General features: G+C 42.1%; 2 protein-coding genes across 5 annotated transcripts in view; one reads left to right on the top strand and one right to left on the bottom strand.

Annotated features, from left to right (window-relative positions):
• TMTC3 (transmembrane O-mannosyltransferase targeting cadherins 3) overlaps window positions 1–19,187 on the bottom strand; it is a 71,886-nt gene extending 52,699 nt beyond the window's left edge. The window contains exons 1-2 of one of the 2 annotated variants that reach the window (XM_070409600.1): window positions 19,030–19,187; window positions 4,171–4,386 (exon numbers count right to left, since the gene is read on the bottom strand). In XM_070409600.1, the coding sequence (XP_070265701.1) occupies window positions 4,171–4,359 (189 nt within the window). In that variant the 5' untranslated portion in view covers window positions 4,360–4,386; window positions 19,030–19,187. The remainder of the gene's footprint in view (window positions 1–4,170; window positions 4,387–19,029) is intronic. The other variant, XM_070409601.1, reaches the window with a different exon arrangement.
• A 268-nt stretch (window positions 19,188–19,455) lies between these two features.
• CEP290 (centrosomal protein 290) overlaps window positions 19,456–21,709 on the top strand; it is a 117,489-nt gene continuing 115,235 nt past the window's right edge. For 2 of the 3 annotated variants that reach the window (XM_070409595.1, XM_070409593.1), the window contains exons 1-4: window positions 19,456–19,626; window positions 20,220–20,349; window positions 20,501–20,578; window positions 21,596–21,665. In XM_070409595.1, coding sequence (XP_070265696.1) covers window positions 20,248–20,349; window positions 20,501–20,578; window positions 21,596–21,665 — 250 coding nt within the window. In that variant the 5' untranslated portion in view covers window positions 19,456–19,626; window positions 20,220–20,247. Of the gene's footprint in view, window positions 19,660–20,219; window positions 20,350–20,500; window positions 20,579–21,595; window positions 21,666–21,709 lie in introns of all 3 variants that reach the window. The other variant, XM_070409594.1, reaches the window with a different exon arrangement.

Genomic DNA, 21,709 nt, shown 5'->3' with positions numbered 1-21,709 from the left:
TCCCTCAGCCGGGCCTGTGCGCTCTCGCAGTCTGGAAGCCCTTAGTCAGACATCCTTAGCCCTGCCATGGAGGTGGTAGAGGCTCCCGCCACCACCGCTGTGCTCGCCATCAATGAGCCCGGCTTCTGGCTGAGCAGCGCTCCCCCTGTGGGAGTGAACTGACTACCAGGGGGCTGCTCCTGCATTGAGCGTTTGCCCCTTGGTGGTCAATGCATGTCATAATGGCTGGTCGGTCCGCCATTCAGTTGATTCGCATATTAGCTTTTTATTATATAGGACTGTCTTTCAGTCCTCGCCCGAGAATATGTTTTTATCGATTTTTAGAGGGAGAGGAAGGGAGACACAGAGAGAAACATCGATGTAACAGAGAAACATTTATGGGTTGCCTCCTATACACACCCTGACGGGGATTGAACCCGAAACCTAGGCATGTGCCCTGATGGGGAATTGAACTCAAAGCCTTTTTAGTGTGTGACGACATTCCAGCCGAGCCACTCGTTCAGGGCTAGAGTCTTCCTATCTGTACTAATAAAAGCTTAGGTGGCCCTCACGCTTGACATCATCACAAGATGGCTACGTGCACAGTGGAGGCGGGGCCCAGTGGCTGCTTCACACAGTGAGGCCTGGGGATCCTGCGGCTCTGCGTGGCACGGAGGAGTCTGGTCACGGCGACTCCACCGCCTCGCACAGAGGAGGCAGGTACTGGCAGAGGAGGCAGGTCGCAGCAGGGGAGGGCAGTTGTGGGTGATCAGGTTGGCAGGGGAGGGAAGTTGTGGGCAATCAGACTGGCAGGGGAGGGCAACTGGGGGCGATCTGGACAGCAGGGGAGGGCAGTTGGGGCAATCGGGCCGGCAGGGGAGGGCAGGTGTGGGCGATTGGGCAGGCAGGGGAGGGCAGTTGGGAGCGATCAGGCAGGCAGGCATGCGATTAGGAGTTAGTCATCCCGGATTGTGAGATGGATGTCCGACTGCCAGTTTAGGCCCAATCCCGCAGCAGTCGGACATCCCCCGAGGGGTCCCAGATTGGAGAGGGTGCAGGCTGGGTTGAGGGACACCCCCCCCATGCACAAATTTCGTGCACAGGGCCTCTAGTTTAATAAGAAAAAATACTTATTATGTGCTAGTGATGAGAGAAAGGGAAGAGTCCATCCATCCCTATGCTTGTGAAGCTTCCAAATGTAGAAATGTGGGATAGGCCATGAATAATAACTGACAAACTATAACTGTAACAAAATGTTATATATTATGTTTCAACAACTATGTGCCAGGTAACGTAGATACATCAATTCATTTATTTATCCTCAAGGTATAGAGTAGTAGGAAACTGACTTGCCATCTAAAAGCTGCATTCCCACCTATTTCACACAGCTATTACATCTACACTAATAAAAGAGAAACATGCTAATTAGCGTACGACCGTTACCCTTCCCATTGGCTAATCAGCATATCCTTATGCAAATTAACTGTCAGCCAAGATGGCGGCCGGCAGCCATGCACTGAAGCGAACAGGGAGGCTTGCTTGCTCCAGTGACTGGCGAACTCCAACGTTCCCCGCCTAACTTGCCGGCCTCTCAGCTGCAACTCTAAGCAAATATGTTGCAAATATAGAAGCTAAACAAAACCCCAGAAACCTGCGTTAGTCGGCCAGGCTTCAGCCAGCCGGACCGCAACATTGTATCAAATACAGAAGGTAAAGGCCAGAAACCTGCTTTCAGCAGCGAGGCCTCAGAGCTAAAGCTGGCCCAGAATAGAAAAAAAGAAAAAAAAGAAAAAAAGGAGTGGTTGGGAGCTTTAGTCACCCGCCAGCCGGAAAACAGCCCTCAGCCCCTCAGCCAGCCTGGCCAGGCACCCCAGTGGGGAGCCCCACCCTGATCCAGGACACCCTTCAGGGTAAACCAGCCGGCCCCCACCTGTGCACCAGGCCTCTATCCTATATAGTAAAAGGGTACTATGCAGCCCAGCACTGGGATCAGCGGAGCCGCGAGGCTCCCGGCACCAGGATCAGCGTGACAGGGGGCAGCGCCCAAACCCCCTGATCGCCCTGCGGCTCTGTGTGTGACAGGGGGCAGGGCCACAACCTCCCTATCTGCCCTGCTCTGTTCCTGACAGGGGAAGGTGCCCCAACCCCCTGATCAGCCCTGCTCTGTGCGTGATGGGGGGAGCTCCCCAATACCCTGATCACCCTGCGGCTCTGTGTTTGACAGGGTACGGCGCACCAACCCCCTGATCGGCCCTGCTCTGAGTGTGACAGGGTGCGGCGCCCCAACCCCCCCCCCCCCCTCGCCCCCACAGGCCCTGCTCTGTGTGTGACAGGGTAGAGCCATAACCTCTCCATCGGCCCTGCCCTGAGTGCGACAGTGGAGGCACCCCAACCCCCTGATCGGCCCTGCTCTGTGGGTGATAGAGGGTGGCGCCCCAACCCCCCTCCACGGGCCTTGCTCTGTGTGTGACAGGGTAGAGCCATAACCTCCCCATTGGCCCTGCCCTGAGTGTGACTGGGTGCAGCGCCCCAACCCCCTGATCCGCCCTGCTCTGTGTGTGACAGGGGGCAGCGCCCCAACCCCCTGAACGGCCCTGCTCTGTGTGTGACAGGGGGTGGCGCCGCAACCTCCCCATCGACCCTGCCTTGAGTGTGACAGGGGGCGGTGCCCGAACCCCCCAATCAGCCCTACCCTGAGCATGACTGAGGGTGGCATCGCAACCTCCCGATCCGGCCTGCTCTGTGCATGACAGGGGGCGGCACCCCAACTCCCCAATCAGACCTGCTCTGAGCCCGACCAGGGGCTGCACCTAGGGATTGGGCGTGCCCTCTGCCACCCGGGAGCAGGCCTAAGCCAGCAGGTCGTTATCTCCCGAGGGATTCCAGACTGCGAGACGGCACAGGCCGGGCTGGGGGACCCCCTCCCCCTCCCCCCCCAGTGCACAAATTCTTGTGTACCGGGCCTCTAGTAATATAATAAAAGGCTAATATGCAAATCGACCAAACGGCAGAAGGACCAGTTGCTATGACACGCACTGACCACCAGGGGGCTGACACTCACTGCAGGAACTACCCCCTTGTGGTCAGTGCAGTCACTTAGGGGAAGCGCTGCTCAGCCAGAAGCCGGGCTCACGGCTGGCAAGCACAGTAGCAATGGCGAGCCTTTCCCGTCTCCACGGCAGTGCTAAGAGTGCTAAGCCGTCACCCGGACATCCCCTGAGGGCTCCTGGACTGCGAAAGGGCACAGGCCAGGCTGAGGGACCCCTCCTTGAGTGCACAAATCTTGTGCACCAGGCCTCTAGTTACATAATAAAACTAAAATTAGAATCCAATCTATATAATCCCAAACTGACATGGGTTTAATCCCAACTTAACATTGACGTTCAAAATAAAATTTCTGGCAAAGTAAAATTACCCTTATAAGAATGAAATGAGCTTTTGGGTTCTCAATATAAAATAAAATAAAAAAAACCCCTATTAGATAAGAGAGATGATATTTAATGTTTTTAATAAATCATTTTTTTTTCTGCAGAAAAATTGGCAATATATGTGTACTTACTATTTTTTCGCTTAAGGTCTAATTTATATTAAAGTTGCATGCATTTTTAAATAAATATATCACAAGTAATCATCTCTTTTGCCTCATTCACAAGAGAGAAAAAAAAAGGAAGCCAGTGAGCAAGAAACAGACTTGCATTACATCTACTGTTTTGCTAACACATTTGCTTTTCATACACATATATTATTTTTTAAAAGACTAAGCTAAGGTACACAACCAAGGAAGGAAACAAGTAATGCTTTAAAAAGATAAACACATTTTTAATTTCCTACCCATTTTTTTATAAACATGCTATGCCTAAAATTTTGGGGTAAAAATAAAATCTATTAATTGCTATGATGACAATGCTCATAAAGAAAGAAATAGGGCCTGGTTAGTGTGCTCAGTGGCTGATCTGTGATCTATGAACCAAGAGGACACAGTTCGATTCCCAGTCAGGGAACATGCCTGGGTTCCAGGCTTGATGTATGGAAGGGGGTGTGCAGGAGGCAACCAATTGATGATTCTCTCACTATTTTTGTTTCTAGCTCTCCCTCTCCCTTCCTCTCTGAAATCAATAAAAAAGAAATAGGAGTAATAAACTACCAAAATATTTTAAAAATCTGAGATTCTTATAATATGTAATTACTTACCTCAGACATAGGGGTTCCCCAGAAGTCATTCTGAAATAAAGTTTTTAAAGGTGTAGATGGATGCAGGTCTTTATTATCCAGTATTGCTGACACATCATCAAAAACAAAACCACAAAAGAGGCTGTTCCAATAGCAGGCAGTAACCACAGCTACTATTAAGGTTATTTCCTTGAGGTTAATATCAGCCATCTTTTCCAAAGCACTTGTACACAAAATCTGGGGGGGTGGGGAGAGAGAGATTATAAAGATGAAATGAAATAAGCAACGTGTGTTTATTTTTCAAATAAGTACAACTTTAATAGATGGAGAGTAAGCAAATGAAGACTGAGTGCTAATTATCTCAGAGAACTCATTCTTCAAAGCTCAGTTTAAATGTCATCCATCTCTAAAAAAAAAGCATTAGCTGATTACCTCTCTATATTCCTAATATAAGACAGAATTAATTGCTCCTTTATATGTCTTTTTAATCCTCTATTAGAGTCCTTTATTACACAACTTAATCTTTAGACTTATCTTTCTAGCAATCTAGATAGTAAACTCCTTATCAATTATCACAGGTCAGGTTACCTGGGAAATAAATAAATAGATATGGTAACTTTTAAAGACTAGTAGGAAGTGCTACTATTTTATTATTTTACTAGAGGCCCGGTGCATAAAAATTTGTGCACTCGGGGGGCGGGGGGGGGGGGGGGGCCGTCAGCACGGCCTGTGCCCTCTTGCAGTCTGGGACCCCTCAGGGCATGTCCACCTGCTGGCTTAGGCCCGCTCCCTGGGCCTAAGCTGGCAGTCAGACATCCCTCTGGCAGTCCAGGAGCCCTCGGGGGATGTCCACTTGCCAGTAGGGAGCAGGCCTAAGCTGCAGTCGGACATCCTTAGCGCTGCTGAGGAGGAGGGAGAGGCTCCCACCACCATCGCTGTGCTGGCAGCCGTCAGCCTGGCTTGTGACTGAGAAGAGCTCCCCCTGTGGGAGTGCACTGACCACCAGGGGGCAGCTCCTGCATTGAGCATCTGCCCCCTGGTGGTCAGTGTGTGTCATAGTGACCAGTCATTCCCAGTGGTTCTGCTGTTAGGGTCAATTTGCATACTACCCTTTTATTATATAGGACAGAGGCCTGGTGCACGGGTGGAGGCCAGCTGGTTTGCCCTGAAGGGTGTCCTGGATCAGGGTGGGGCCCCGCTGGGGTGCCTGGCCAGCCTGGGTGAGGGGCTGATGACTGTTTTCAGGCTGGCCACACCCTCTTCAGGGTGGAGGTCCCCTCTGGGGTGCCTGGCCAGCCTGGGTGAGGAGCTGATGGCTGTTTGCAGGCTGGCCACACCCCCTTCAGGATGGGGGTCCCACTGGGGTGCCTGGCCAACCTGGGTGAGGAGCTGATAGCTGTTTTCAGGCTGGTCAAGGCCCCCAGTGGGGACCCTCACCCCATGGGGGTTTGGCCAGCCTGGGTGAGGGGCTGAGGGCTGTTTTCAGGCTGGCCACGGCTGTTGGCTGGAAGCAAATATCTGGGATTTATTTATCTTCTATAATTGAAACTTTGTAGCCTTGAGTGGAGGCCAAGTCCTGGAAACCTGGGTTGCCCCTTGGCAACCCAGGCTCCCAGCCCCGCCTTGAGCGGAGGCCATGGCAGCTGGAAGCAGGTACCAGAGATTTATCTGACTTCTATAATTGAAACTTTGTAGCCTTGAGTGGAGCTCAGGGCCAGCAGGGCAGGTGGGAAGCTTGGCTTCCTACATTGCTGGGGGTAAACCAAGCCTCCTGCTCGTTCCAGCTCTGTGGCTGAAGTCATCTTAGTTGGGTTAATTTGCATATTTGCTCTTGATTGGCTTGTGGGCGTGGCTTGTGTGTGCAGCAGAGGTATGGTCAATTTGCATGTTTCTTTTTTATTAGATTAGATGGATCTAAAGATCAACTATTACCTAAATCAGGGGTCCAAACTTGTAGCCTGAAGCCCTGTTTAGTTTGATTAAAAGTTTTTAAAAAATGTATCTTGAATGCTATTATGCAGTTAACATTTCCATTCTCTTTACCTAGATTGATTTGATTGATTTATGCTATCTATCTACCTGGCCTCCGGGACATATGAGTTTATAACCTAGGTCTAAATCATGGCTTTTCTATTTCCCATTACAACACTTTTAATCTAGAGAACGAACTTTATATGTGATAACATATAATTAAATCATTGCGTAGGAAGGATTCATTGAGAGAATGGTTTAGAATAGAAAGGACTACATGAACTGGAAGATACTGAAGAATCCACCCTATGATAAAAATAAGGTTGAGAGGTATTCTTACAAGCTGATGATATACTTTTCCAGTCAGAGTAGTGTCATTAATATCATTTTAGTATTATCACTTGTGGATGGCTCCCCAAATTGTCCATATCCAAATCCCATTATCCTGTGAATATGTTACATTACATGGCGAATGAGACTTTGCAGGTGTGTTTAAATTGAGGATTCTGAGATAAGGAGATCATCCTGGATTATCTCGGTAAACCCATTCAATGGGAAGAGACCTTACAAGTGAAGAGTTAAAAGGAGTCTAAAAGCAGAGGTCAGACTGATATGATGGCTGGCTGGAGGCCACAAGCTAAGAAGTCAGGGCGGACTCTAGTAGCTGGAAAAGAAAAAGAAACACATTTGTCATTAGAGCTTCTAAAAGGACCACAATCCCATTGACATCTCAATTTTAGTCCAGGGATACCTATTCTGAACTTGATTTATAGAAATGGAAAATAATAAATTTGTGTTATTTTAAGTTACATTTGTGGTCATTTGTTATAGCAGCAATAGGAAATTAATAAATCACTCACAGAGCCAGATGATCTGAGATCTGAGGTATACACGTTTAAGAGTTCTGGTTAGATCAGAGAGAAAGAATAGGGTAGAAAGGGTAGGCAAAGATTTAAAATCATATGTAAGATTTGGGGGATGAAAAAGGGAGAATGTACAAGTTCAGTGATCAAAAGTAATCTCACAGGGTGATCTGACATAAATTCCTAACTAGGAAAGTCAGGAAGGGTATTAACCTCCAGGCCTAAAAGGTTTATCTTACTCTTATTGTTTTTGTGCATCTAGGTCAATACACCTTTGAAATGCCTCTTTTTCAGATCCCTCAGAGGCATAATCACCCTCAAGTGAGCACATAATATAGTTTACTATCATGTGCCTTGCTTTCTTTCACTTTCATGTAAATCTTCCTTACATTCCCTCCTTAATTACAAATGTAGAAAAGAAACTGAAAAACAGTCATCCTTTGGAGTATCTGAGATCTTGATTCCCAGCAATGTCATCAGTGTGGCTCAAATAAACTCATAAAAATTCTCTATAGGTTTGGATGTTTCTTACATTGATAATTTACACAGAGATATACAAAAGCCTATGGGAAAATATTAACTTTTCTTTAGAACCAGAGAGAAAACCTTAGAAAGAAATGAAACTTTTTCATTAAAACATGTTTCATTTTTTTAAAAACTTTTTTTTTATTTTTTAAAAACATTTTTAAAGAAATGAAAAACACAATCCAACAAATCAGGAGTGAAAATTAGCTGTATCTTTTGAAGAAATATAGTTTTCAATGAAAAGAAAGGGCTTTTTCCATTATGTAAGGGTCCCTTCCTTCCTTCTAAGAGAAAGTTTATTTAGAAAGGTTAAAGGTAGTAGAAGTGAGCCAGCTGGGCAACTTAGGCTCAGGAAACAAGTTAGAGGCAAAAGAAGGGCTCTGGGAGCTTAGGAGTGAGAAGGGCAAAGGTAATATGCCTTGGGGAAAGGAGAAGGGGAAGGGCAAAGTGTAGGCATTGGGCATGCTCCAGAGAGAGAGCTCTGTAGGGCTTCTATTGAATCCTGAAGTGATTTACCATCTCTAAATGGTACAGACTTGTACTTACACACTTATTATCACACAGAAAAGTTAATGGTGCTTGTTTAAAGACTGAACAGGTATTTGTTTGCCTCAGCTCCTTCCCAAACATGCTAACACGACACTAAAGGTGTTAATTAAAAAAGAAAAAAGAAAAAGAAAGGCTATAAATTCACAAGGATGAAGACAATTGTGTAAATGAAAAAGGAGTTCTATGGAAAGTAATCTCACAGGGTTACTGATCATAAATTCCTAACTGGTTGGGTCATACTGGGTAGTCATGCCCCAGGTATAAAGCATTTTGCTAAAAGAATTATCTTTGCTATAAGCAGGCTGTGTCCATTGTTCCTGTGCATCTAAGTTAACATATCTTTGAAATAAACTGTAATCATCCTCAAGAAAGCACATACAGTGGAATCTCGGCTTTCCAACTTAATTCGCTCTGGAAGGCAATTTGAGAAGTGATTTGTTTGAAAACAGGATCATTTTTCCCCATTAGAAATAATATAATGAATTAATTCATTCCAGACCCACCAATGAGTCCCGGTTTTTACCTTTCTTACTAGTATATACAGTACATGTTTAATCTATAAACAAACATCTCTTGCTTACATTTATCAAACCACGCCCTACTAGCCTAAATGAATATTGTTGTAATAACCTGGTGATTAATTAACAGGAAAGGAGTAAAGAGAAGGCCAGATAATATAGGCATGGCATTTATGCTAGGAAGCTGCAGTTTAACATTCTGGTCTGTTCCCCACATGGGGAAAGGGACTGGATAATAGATGCATGTCCACTAAGGTCTGAGTGACCTGGGAAAGTGCTTGTCTGTCAATCACACCTGGGAGGGAATCACTGTCTAGAATGAGCATGGCCACCGCAAAGGTACAAAATCTGAGATACATAGGCTCCTGAACAAAGGGAGTGCTCTCTCTTGGCTCTCTTGCACACTGAGTTCCTGGTTCACTTGTTGCACACATGGACTAAAGTCAGCCTGATGGTGTGGTGGACTCAACTGCACCATGGATAGAAACTTTGGACACTGGCTTTGCTTCTAGCTCTCTTGAAGCCCCCAGCTGCACCTTTTCCAGGACTAGTTTAAGGGAAATAGGACTTTGGAAACTGAGCGATATACACACAAATAAAAATCACTCATTCTTCCTGAGATTCTTAGAAAATTCTTTTTCTCAAGATATCATAAGAACTCCACTTCCACTAGCAACAGAAATTCCACCCAAACAATTCTCTAATAACAAAATCACTTTCAGCCCTGGTTCCAGGGGTAACTTTCAGGAAGCCCACATGTAGCATCTTCGCTTTTTCACATATCACTGCTTCAGAAATGCTGTCACTGGCTAACTGCTTTCCTTTATCCAAATCAACAGTTTTGCTACCTCTTTAATTGCCTGTGATTACTGTTTTCTGTGCACTTTCACATCCTTAACATTAGCATTCTTTTTTTTTTTTTAAATATATTTTATTGATTTTTTACAGAGAAGAAGGAAGAGGGACAGAGAGTTAGAAACATCGATGAGAGAGATCAACCTGGTCAAAAACCGAAGTGTTCGAGATGGAATAACCTGGTCACAGATCAAACCTGCAACCTTGGCATATAAGGACGATGCTCTAACCAACTGGGCCACCTGGCCAGGGACCCAATGTTCATTTTTAAATCAGAACCTATTCCCTTTCAACTAGGGAATGTCACAGGGCAACATATATTTTTGCAAGTCAAATCGGACCCAATTCCCAGTTGGGGAATTTCCTCTGAGTTATGTAGTAACTGAGGGACTCCTTTCATTGGGCAAATAACGCAATCGATTATAACATTTTGCCTATTCTACAGCATTTTCATTGTGCTGATCACCCCCAGTACTCTGGAATGGTGGGTCTTACAAATGGTACAATTTGTAAGCTAAATTTTCAGAAGCTTTTATTCTCCCTTGACCAAAAGATCCCCCCCTATAGTGCTTCTCAACCAGAGAGCTACTCCTTGAAAACACCACCTTTCTCCTTATGAAATAGTCACTGGTTGCTCTATGCATCTGGAAGAAAGGGCATGTGAACCAATTTTACTCAGAGGAGGCATTATGCATTATTATCAAGGACTTATTAATTGGCTAAAATAAATTGATAAATTAGCGACTGATTCATTTTTTAGTGTGCTGAAAGGAGATACAAAGACTTCAAAGACTGTAGCTTACAACCAGGAGATTTCGTCTACTGCAGCAATTTTCAACCTTTTTCATCTCATGGCACACATAAACTAATTACTAAAATTCTGCAGCACACCAAAAAATATTACTATATTTTTTGCCTATTTGACAAAAAAAAAAGATATAATTTTGATTCATTCACACTGGATGGCTATTGTTGCATTAGCTGTTGTCATTTTTTCTTATGACAATTGAAGGGACAAGAGGTCAGTGCCCTGACTGAATAGTCAGGTATTTCATGTTTTAAAAATTCTTGTGGCACACCAATGAAAATTGCTGGCTTACATAATACTAGAAAAATGACACAGAAGGCAACAGTTCATAGGATAGAAATAATCCAGACTGTTTTTTGTTGTTGTTGTTTCAGAATATATATAATGCTTGATTGCCTTCTCTTTACCTGTCCTTCCCATTTTGGGAAAATTCAGCCTCAATTCAAATCTCATGGGTTACAGTATTGCCCCATCCCCAAAAATCAATAAGACAATGAGGATACTGAGACTTTCTAGAAATGAGCCTTCCGGGAGCTGTGAGACCACACTATCTATCTACCAAAAGGTTGGACATCAGTGCATCCTTTGGATTGATTTATGACCAAAAGGGGGATCTGTGGACTAAAAGTGTGGTTCTATGGAAAGTAACTTCACAAGGTGATCTGATCATAAATTCCTAACTGGGTAGGACATGGTGGATAGTAATGCCTCAGGCAAGTAACTTTTTAGTAAAAGGTTTGCCTTTGCCTTAAGCAAGCCCCCTCCATTGTTTCTGTGCATCCAGGTTAACACATTTTTTAAACTCTCAAGAAAGACATAATTTTATTATCTATCCTGTAATCCCCTCCTGCCTTATTTTCACCTCCAAGTAATTTTCCTTCCATTCCCTCCTCCTTCTTTAATTTCAAATGTATAAAAATCTGCAAAACTGTTGTTCTCCAGAACATCTGAGATCTTGTTCCCTCTCCAGCACACATTGTTTAAAAAAATAAAAGTAAAAGGACTTACCCAAGTTTACATTTAGTATTGAAATTTTTATAGAATTTGAGTTGCTTTAGTGTTAAATGTAATCTACATGCATTATTGTTTTGTTGTTCTTTTTTGTCTGTTGTTTTTATTTCATTTCAATATATTAGCTTTATAAAAGTTTTTTAAGTATTGAGAACATTTTACTTGTTAAGTCTAGCATCTGAATACAAATAAACATTAAAATTACAAATGCAGTTTTAAATTAAGTCAACTTAACCAAGTTTTAAATGTAAATGATTAAGGTAATTTAGTTCTTTCAATTGGAGTTATCTGTTATTTAAAAAATGGTGACATGATACTTTATAAACAATATTTTTAAGCTGAATTTAAAGGCTTAAAAACCATAAAGTTATAAAAATGTTATTTTAAGAAACTTGAATGAATACCATGATTTCTAAATACTGTTAGGTAATAAAAAGTTATGTAGTCACTTTAAGTTGTAAAACAGTTTCATTCAGTAATTGAAATGCTCAGTGCCAACATAATAATCAAAAGTTTAAACTTCATTTAACTTTGGGGCTTGTCCTCTATCCCAGGCTTGTGCTCATTGTAAATGAGAAGCCTGTTGTAATGAAATAGGGATTGTGGTTCCTTTTCCTTTCCTTTTCTTTTTTTAACCTTACATTAGATAAACCTTACATTTTTGTTAAACATAGTTTTTGAACACTATAAAGTTAAAGCAGAATGGAGAGAAAAAAAGAAAGAAAAGCAAAAGGGCTTACTTGACCACTTGATTAACCAACAATGAGACTATCAGGTGGTTAAGGGTTCTTTGGGACAAAACCCCACATCATTGGGGACTGTCACCTAAAGTTCCCTTTATATCAATTTCTTCTTCCTTCACTAGAAGGAAGTTCTCTACTCCCTCCTTAGAAACTGGTGATATCCAGCTTTTCTTTGTTGAGGTCCCACCCCTACCTCCAACCTCTACTTCCACAGGTGGCTTTTTTGGGCAGAACCTCAGGTAAGTCCACAACTGGGCTCACAAGCATGCACTAGAACCACCTCTCTCCCTTTTTCTCCTTACTAAGCAACCTTGGGTAATCTTTAAAAATTCCATTATTAGCTCTGGAAAGTGTGGCTCAATTGGCTGGAGCATCGTCCCGTGCACTGAAGCACTGAAGCTTGATTCCTGGTCAGAACACATATCTAGGTGTGGTTTGGTCCCAATTGGGGTACGTTCAAGAGGCAGCTGATCATTATTTCTCTGGAACATCAATGTTTCTCTCTCTCTCTCCCCCTCTCCCTTCCTCACTCTTAAAAAAAAAATCCATTATCTTGGCCCTTTACAAACTTGGTATAGATAGGGGTTTAACGATGAGGTGATAATGTTTACTGAGTGGATAGCATTAAAAAATGTTTATTAGTTGGATATGTGAACTTGGCTAGGCAACAAGTAGTACTAGTATTCTAACACTAACCTAGGAGTTGCTATGAAGGTATTTTGTAGATGTGGTTAACGTCTACAACCAGGTGACTTTAAGTAGCCCTGGCTGCGTAACTCTGTTGCTCGGAGTGTCATCCAGATACATCAAGGTTGTGGGTTTGATCCCATCAGGGCACATAGAAGAATCAACCAATGAATGCATAAATAAGTGGACAGCAAATAAATGTTTTTCTCTCTAAAATCAATAAATGTTTTAAAAATTTTTTAAAAGATGAATTTAAGTAAAGGAGATTACACTCCATAATGTGGATAGACCTCATCTAATCAGCTGAATCACCTTAAAAGCAAAACTGAAGTTACCTACCCTAAGAAAAAAATTCCACCTCAAGAGTATAGCATTAGGTCCTCCTGGAGAGTTTCTAGCCTGCCAGCCTACTCTACAATTTCAGACTAAGACACACATAATATTGTAACTCCATTGTCTTTATTTGATGTATACATATGTACAAATGTGTGTGTGTGTGTGTGTGTGTGTGTGTATCCACCCACACATTTCTTCTGCTGGTTGTGCCTGGGGACACTCCTGCCTATGGTTATCCTGCTTGATTAAGACTAGATATCTAGCCTGGCTGGCATGGCTCAGTGGCTGACCGTTGATCGGTCAGGGCACATGCCTGGGTTGTGGGCTTGATCCCCCAGTGTGGGGGGTGCACGAGGCAGCTGATCAATGATTCTCTCTCATCATTGATGTTTCTATCTCACTCTCCCTTCCTTTCTGAATTCAGTAAAAATATATTAAAAAAAAAAAAGACTGGATATCTAAAAGGTAAGGGGGGGGGGTGTGTCTCAGCTTAAAAAGCTAGTCTAGTACTTGTGGCCATATCATAGCCTGAACGTCTTTAAATTGTGACTTTAGGAGAGCAGGAAGGCAAGTCCCAGTGTGCAATCTCTTTTCTAGTCTCTGCTTACTGCATTTATACTTTTAAACATCAACAAGCAATGTAAACCCAGAATAAATGTGAGAGAGGTTATATATGGGCCAAAATAATAGATTTTTTGAAGATTCTCCAAGGGAGGGAGAGAGAGCTAGTTCTCAAGCAGGTCATAAGCTCAATTGTGGAGTCATCTTAGGTTCTGTCCAAAAGAGCTATCTTCAAGAGTAGAGGTTAGGGGAAAGAGGGAGTGTTACATAAGGGCATAGACAGGGGGAGACATGATTCACTGGAGACCATTACCATAACAATGTAACACATTACTGTTACATGTTAGCTGTGGGAATGCTACAAACTAGATGCTGATGTCCCTGGCCAAATCAAGTTAAGTCCTAACGCAACGCCCAATATGATGGCATTTGGAGGTGGGGCCTTTAGGATGTGATTACATTGTGAGGGTGGGGCCCTCATAAATGTGATTAGTGTCCTTATAAAAGAGATCCCTTGCCCCTTCTGCCATGAGAGGATACAGAGAAAAGACCCCCTCTATGAATCAGGAAGTGGGTCTTCACCAGACACTGACTGAATCTGCTGATGCTTTGATCTTGGACTTAACCGGACTCCAGAACTGTGAGAAATAAATTCCTGTTGTTTATAAATCACCTAATCTCGAGTACCGTGTTAAAAGCAGCATGAACAGACTAAGGCAGGGAACTTTAAGTTCTTTTTCTAGGCACACAAGCATATTCACACAGATGCATATGATCTGAGTGGATGGGATGACTGATTTATGCTTGCTTGCAAAAACAGGATGTCAGGACATATGTGCAAAAAGTTCAACTGCAAATGAAGACCACTCATGAGCTACATTACAGACATATAAAACAATATAATTCCTTCAACAAAATTGTACTGATTGTTCACTTTTTCTGATAATACAACATTTTAACTGTAGAAAAAAATTAACCTGCAGAGAAATTTTATATAGATCTGGGAAAATTTAGCCTGAAAAGGAAAGTCTTCTCAGTTCAATAATTTCATGATTATACCTTTTTCAATAGGAATAATCGACTACATTTTATTACTATTTTATAGCTCATAAAACTTGGCCTGTTAAGTTTGCAAAGTCTGCATTCACTATGACTCCCACTAATCTTTCCAGTCTCCTCAAGTTGAAAGTAGACAAGTACCTGCTTGCTGCATAGATTCCTCTCCATGACAACAAGGCAAAACAAAACATTTATTATAGACAAGTGGATACTAAATTGCTCATGGCCTTGCCTTATTTCAGAAGCTGGAAAGGCTACAACTCATTTTCTTGATAAGGCAGCAAAACGGCAATGGAAGTAACATCTAAGGAATGAACACAGGTTGATTGATAAAGAGAACAGAGGTAGCAATTACTAAAAGCAAGTCTTTCTTGTGAAATGAATTTGGTCAGATAAAACTACTCATAAAACCACAGAGAAGAAAGAAGACAAGTCCAGGCAAGTGTTCCTGTAGTAAAGCCATTTATAAAATTGTCACATAAACCTCTTCTCTTGAAAAGGTAAAAATTGATTAATGAAGAAAATATGCTAAAAAAAATAATGGTGAGTTTTAGCAATTTTCCTCAAAATTATAGAAAGTGACAGAACTAGAACTTGAGTTAAATTTCTTGATTCTGAGTTAGTTACAAACATACTATAGTGCATTATGACCTAGATCAGTGGTCGGCAAGCTGTGGCTCGCGAGCCACATGCGGCTCTTTGGCCCCTTGAGTGTGGCCACGAAGTTTCAATCGGACTGCACATGCGCGCCCGCACATGGTATTTTGTGGAAGAGCCACACTCAAGGGGCCGCAGTTTGCCGACCACTGACCTAGACCATAGATAACTCATTTTAGCTCAAAATTATTTTTAGAATGAGTAAAATAATAAAATTTAAGCAAGATTTTGCATTTAGTCAGGACTGTAATTGAGATCTAGGTTGCAATCTTAGCTTCCTTAAGTATTAGGGAATTATTTAGTTTCTCTGAACCTGTTTTCACTATGAAAAAATGAGAATAAAACATATTATTAAAAAGAAAACAAATGAACAACAACAAAAATTTACCATTAGACCAGATACCTTGAGTTGTTGGGAATATAAATATGAACAACAAGGTGAGGGAAATAAACGGTAGAAAAAAACAATACAGACAAAATAAAACTAGTAAAAGAATAAAAAGGACCCTGGCTCATGTGTCTCAGTGGTTGAGTGTCGTCCCTTGCAGGTTTACTGAAAGGTTTCACGTTTGCTTGTCAGTCAGGGCACATACCCAGGTTTCGGGGTTGATCCCCAGTTGGGGGGTGTAGGAGGCAGCCGATTGATATTTTGCTCTCACAACAATGTTTCTCCCTCTCCCTTCCTCTCTCTCTAAAAATCAATACAAAAAATAAAAACAAATAGGAACTAATAGCTACAATGAATGAAAAAAACAAGAAAAAGAAGGTGCTAATATGTGCTTAAAAAATACTATTCCATTTCATACCTATCTTCCCCTGCTAAACTATGACTTAAAAACACTGAACATGAACAGTATTTAATTTGCCTTGGCCAAATGGCTCAGTTGTTTGGAGCATTGTGTCCTGTAGACCAAAGGGTTGCTGGTTGGATTCTGGATTGAGGGTTCAATCACTGATCTGAGCACAGATGGGAGGCAACTGATGGATGTTTCTTTCTCCTTTTCTTTCTAAAAGTCAATAAAAATAATATCCTCGAGTGAGGATAAAAAAAAGGCTTATTACTGGGAAAAGAAGATTATTTAATTCACCTTCTTGAATAAACAAAGTTATATAATTAGAATATGAAATATTTACTATAAATTGCAAGATTGAAGTACAAGCACTTTATGAGTGTTAACAGCATGCCCGAGGAGGCAGTATAGCAGATTCAAGCAGGTCCTCCAGCCAGAAAGATTGTGTTCAATCACATAATTTAAGATTGATTGAGCAGAATACTTAACCTCGCCAAGTCTAGTTGGAAAATGAAAACAATATAAGCACCCATTTCACTGGATTGCTATGAAGATTTAATGACAAAGTTGTAATACTCAAAACAGTACGGTATTGGTATAAAAAAAGCACATAGATCAATAAACAGAATAGAGAGCCCAGAAATAAAGAAACCAGGAGTATACAATGAGGAAAAGATAACCTCTTCATTAAATGGTGCTGGGAAAACTGGAGAGTCACCAGAGACAGAAAAATGAAAGTGGACCGCTACCTTACACTACTCATAAAAATCAACTCAAAATGAATTAACGATTTGAACATAAGTACTGAAATAATAAAAATCCTAGAAGACAACAGGGGGTAACCCCTTGATATTGCTCTCTTGGCAATGGATTTTCGGATTTAAAACCAAAAGCAAAGACAACCAAAGTCAAAATAAACAAGTGGGACTAGATCAAACTAAAAAGCTTCTGAACAGCAAAGGTAATCATCAACAAAATGAAAACGAAACCTATGGAACAGGAGAAAATATTTGCAAATATATATCTGTATAAAGCATTCATATAACTCAACAGCAAAACAAACAAACCCCTCCCGCCACCCCCCCCAAATAATCAGATTAAAAATGGGCCCAGGAACTTTTCCCAAAGACACAAATGGCCAACAGGTAAATGAAAAGCTGCTCATCACCAATCATCAGAGAAATGCAAATGAAAACCACAATGAGATATCACCTTACAACTGTCATCAAAAAACAAGAGATAAGTATTGTCAAGGATGTGGAGACAAGAACCCTGTGCACTGCTGGCGGGAATGTAAACTGATGCAGCCACTGTGGAAAATAGTATGGAGGTTCCTCAAAATTTAAACATAAAACTACCATATTATCTCTAATTCTACCCTGGATATCAGAAGGAAACAAAATCATTCTCGAAGAAATATCTGCAACCCCATATTTACTGCAGACTGTTTACAACAGCCAAGTCATGGAAACAAACTAAGTGTCCATGGAGAGATGAATGGATACAAAAAATGTGGTGTATATACACGATGAAATATTAATCAGCCATAAAAACGGAGAAAATCCTGTCATTTGCAAGAATGGACCTTGAAGGTATTAAGTGAAATAAAGTCAGAGAAAGGGAAATATCGTACACTCTCACTTACATTTGGAATCTTAAAAAAAAAAAAAAAAAAATGAACACATAGAAAAGATTGATCAAAAGTTACAAATTTCCAGTTATAAGTTCTGCAGATATAATGTAGAACATAGCTTTCAGGTTGTTTTATTTTTTTAAAATAATGAATAGTATTTGACATATTTCAGTAAAGGATTAGGAAAAATGACAAATCTGATGTCTTTAAACAGCTCTCTCAAAAGTTATGTTTTTATTTTTTACTAAGCTATTTCTACTGAACCATGTGTTTTGTAAAGAAACCTATCATTTATTTTTTTAATAGAAAAATTCATTATCAATTATAGTAAGGAAAAAAATATGCTTAAAAAAAAAAAAGATAGATGAAAGACACTAGTCCAAATAGTTGAAAATGCCTTTTAGAGTTCAAATCTATTTTTTTTCAACTTTAAAATTTTTTTATCTTTATTGTTTAAAGTATTACAGTTGTAAAAAAGAGGTCAGCATTTTTATTTTTCCAAAACATGCTGCTATATAATATTAGAGCCCTGACAACAGAGATGGAAGGAAATAAAGCTAAGAAATATTTAGATGTTAATATCTACTACAGTTGGTAATGACTTGAACATGACCGCTAAGAGTTGAAATATAAGGGAAAGGAAGGCAGCATGGATGGCATTCAGGTGTCTGAGGAGTTTTTGTAAGAATCCAGAGGAAATTTCAAATGAGTAGGTACTGGGGACCCTATGAAAGCTGTAGCTTCTTGAGAACGTATCATACTCCAGAATGGCCGAGAGAAGAGGGAAGCGCAAGGCTTGCACCAACAAGAGCTGTAAACACCAGAGGTGCTTTCTGAGAAGGGCACCTGCGTGCCCAGGTGAATGACGGGAACCGTGAGAGCCGGGCCCCTTCCCCCTGCACCCCCCGCAGTGGCCGCACCAGTTCCGACCTCCCCTCCGCAGCCTGCGCTCCCTGCGAACTCCTCCGGCGCAAAGGTCCCGGCGCCGCAGGTAAGGCGGCGGGTCCGCGGGGGCGGGGTCCTCTCGCCAATTCTTCACTCGCGCCCAGAGGAGGATCTCGACCGCGCGCCCCTCGCTCCACTGCACAGAGACAGATTCTGAAACCAAAAAAAGGCTAAAACTTTTTCCTCCCTAGTCTTCCTACAGAGAGCAGCACCCGGGCCGCAGCTAGCAAACGCCTAAGGAGAAGGTGGGGTCTCCCCGCCTCTTCAGACTCGCACCGGGCCCTTCCTCCCCAATGGAAAGAGCTCCCCTAAGCCGGGACAGCTCCCCTCAACTCCTCCCCGGCCGCTGACCGCCCGCCCGCCCATACCTGCGAGCGGTTCCACCAGGGGGTGGCTTAGGGAAACCTCAGGAAAAGCGGGCCAGCGAGCAACGCCACCGGAGGGACAGTCATGGTCTACCTCGTCCAGGTCAGCAGCGCAGACGCGCCCCGGCCGCGGCTGCGCCTCCCGCCTCCGGGTGGATCCCCACCGCCCCAGTTCGCTCGCAGCCTCGCAATGCACGCCGGGAAAGGCCTCCCTCCACTGTCCCGATACTTCAGTTCCCAGGATGCACAAGCCTCCAAGAAGAACTGCACCCTGGGATTTGGAGTCCTAATCCTACGTCTTCTCCTCGTCCTTAACGCAGAGTCCTGGGAACGTGCTGGGGGATCTAAACGTAAAGCATCACCCACGGTCGTGAAATGTAGGCTCTTTTTGCATCCGGGACCTTGTCCCAGCCTTGGCTGGGTGGAGAATGGTGTCGCCTAGCAGCCACCGCCGCTATTGCTTGCTGGGAACCAGTTGGCGGGATACAGTGTCCGCCTGGAACCGCGCTGGGGAGCGGTCGGGCATAGCTGCGGGCCGGCTTGGTGGATGCGGTAGATAAGAAACCTCCGCTGGTTGCCAGGCGTGCTGGGTGGATCCTGGTGAGCAGGAGCAGCGAACCTCTTCCCACGCAGGTTCTTTAAGCCTCAGGGCCCGTGTGCAATAGCCCAGCTTCTCCGCCCTGTAGTCTTTGCTTCGAAATCCGTCTGCCTTCTTGCTTCAGCCCTGTTTACTCCGACCCAGATGCACTCCTTTCAGTCGTTTATTTCTGCACTCCACCTGACGTCTCCCCCTACCTCCCTGACCCCCGCCCCTCCCCCCGGCTAGTTCCAGCTCTTCCGAATCAGGGGTCAGCCTTCCAAGCACCCCCGCGCTTGGCACCATTAGATGTTCGCGCGCCTTCGTGGTAAAGAGCGTGGAGAAGGTTACTCAAAACCTTAGTTCTGACCTAAATTAGTTTTAGCAAGAGAGTTGTCATAGTTTATTTAGCCGGTACAATAATTGATGGTTTGTACCAACTGCTGTAATTTTGATGAAGTCTGTTTTACTCACATATTTGTTGCACAATTAAGGAGCCACAGCTCTTTGCTAACACCAGAGTTATAATAACGTAAACTATAAAAATTGTAAATTACTGTAAAAACAGTAATACTGTTTACTTTGACAATGCTAATATCCACCTGTTTTGTTTCAGACGACAAAGCATTGCTAAAGAATTCAAGATGCCACCTAATATAAACTGGAAAGAAATAATAAAAGTTGACCCAGATGACCTGCCTCGTCAAGAAAAATTGGCAGATAATTTACTGGTTTCTTTATCCAAGGTGCTTAATTGACAAATAATGTGTAGATATAAACATATAACTATGCTGAATCTAAGTTGTCCGTGAAGGCATGAGTGGTTTAACTGGAAGAATTTTTATATTTTGCTTGAGTGTTATAAAATATAAAATAGTTGCTTTTCTGTTTACTTAGGTGGAAGTAAATGAGCTAAAAAATCAAAGTCAAGAAAACGTGATACACCTTTTCAGAATTACTCAGTCACTAATGAAGGTTTGTATGTAGTAGGTTTTAAAAACAGCTTTGACTATTAGAAAAACTTAGTGATCTGTTTTTAAATAAGTTAATCTTTGTGAAAGTACCTAAATCACCACTAAAAAATGAGATATTATCACATGTGATTGAGAATTTTAGTGTGTAAAACATTGCTAGTTTTTGCTCTAAAGTTCCTAAAAATATGTAGGGTAAACAGAATGGGTATGCTTAAAAATAACATAGGGAGGTCCTCTGTTAATTATATTAACATAATCCTGAGGTAGAAATGAAAAATGCAGATGGCTGCTATAGGGATTTGTTAGAAGGGGAAGAGAGTTAAGTGTGAGAAGACCTCATAAAGTCAAAGACTGATGTTTTAGGTAAGTGAAAGGCAGTGGGAAAATGTTAAGGAGCTTCTGGAGCTGGAGGCTACCATAAATAAAAACTGGGAATTGGAAATGTGTATATTCTTTACAGTTGAGGAGACACGTGCAAAAAGTTTATAGCAGCTTACAAAGGAAACATATGGTGGGTATCTGTATAGTTGGACAGCCTTGTTATTTTATGTTGTCAGCAGTGAGGACTCATTAAAGGGTTTTGAGCCACAATTGATAGATACAAAAATATGCATTAGGAAGGCTAATGTGGATATGTTAATAGGACAAATTGAAGGATATAACAAAAGGAAGGAGACTAAACATAAAATTATGGACTAGAATAATGACAGAATTGAAAAAAGAAATAGAAAAGAGAAAAAAAGATATTGGAAAACATTACAATAGGAAACATTAGCAATACTTGATGTAAGACTTGAGAGAAAAAGAGGAAACAGATGTTTGAAACTGTTAAGAATCTAGAAATTATAGCCTTAAGAAGGAAATCATGTAGTATTCACGTAACAAATATTTATTGAATGTCTGTGTGACAAGCACTGCAGACACTAAGTATTGGGAGAGCAAATAAAATTCTCATTTTCAGTTCTTACATTCTAGTTTAAAGGCATATTAATGTTACCTTTTTTTTTTAAATACTTAGATGAAAGCTCAAGAAGCAGAGCTAGCTTTGGAAGAAATTGATAAAGCTGGAGAAGAACAAGCAAAAGTTGGTAAATACCTTGAGAAAAGTTTATGGTGTTAAGAGATTAGCCAA

The sequence above is a fragment of the Myotis yumanensis genome, unplaced genomic scaffold (assembly GCF_028538775.1).
Source record: "Myotis yumanensis isolate MYYU_CA2020_CCGP unplaced genomic scaffold, mMyoYum1.0.hap1 SCAF_3, whole genome shotgun sequence".
Classification (NCBI taxonomy): Eukaryota; Metazoa; Chordata; class Mammalia; order Chiroptera; family Vespertilionidae; genus Myotis; species Myotis yumanensis.
This window is presented reverse-complemented; position numbering and strand designations above follow the sequence as displayed.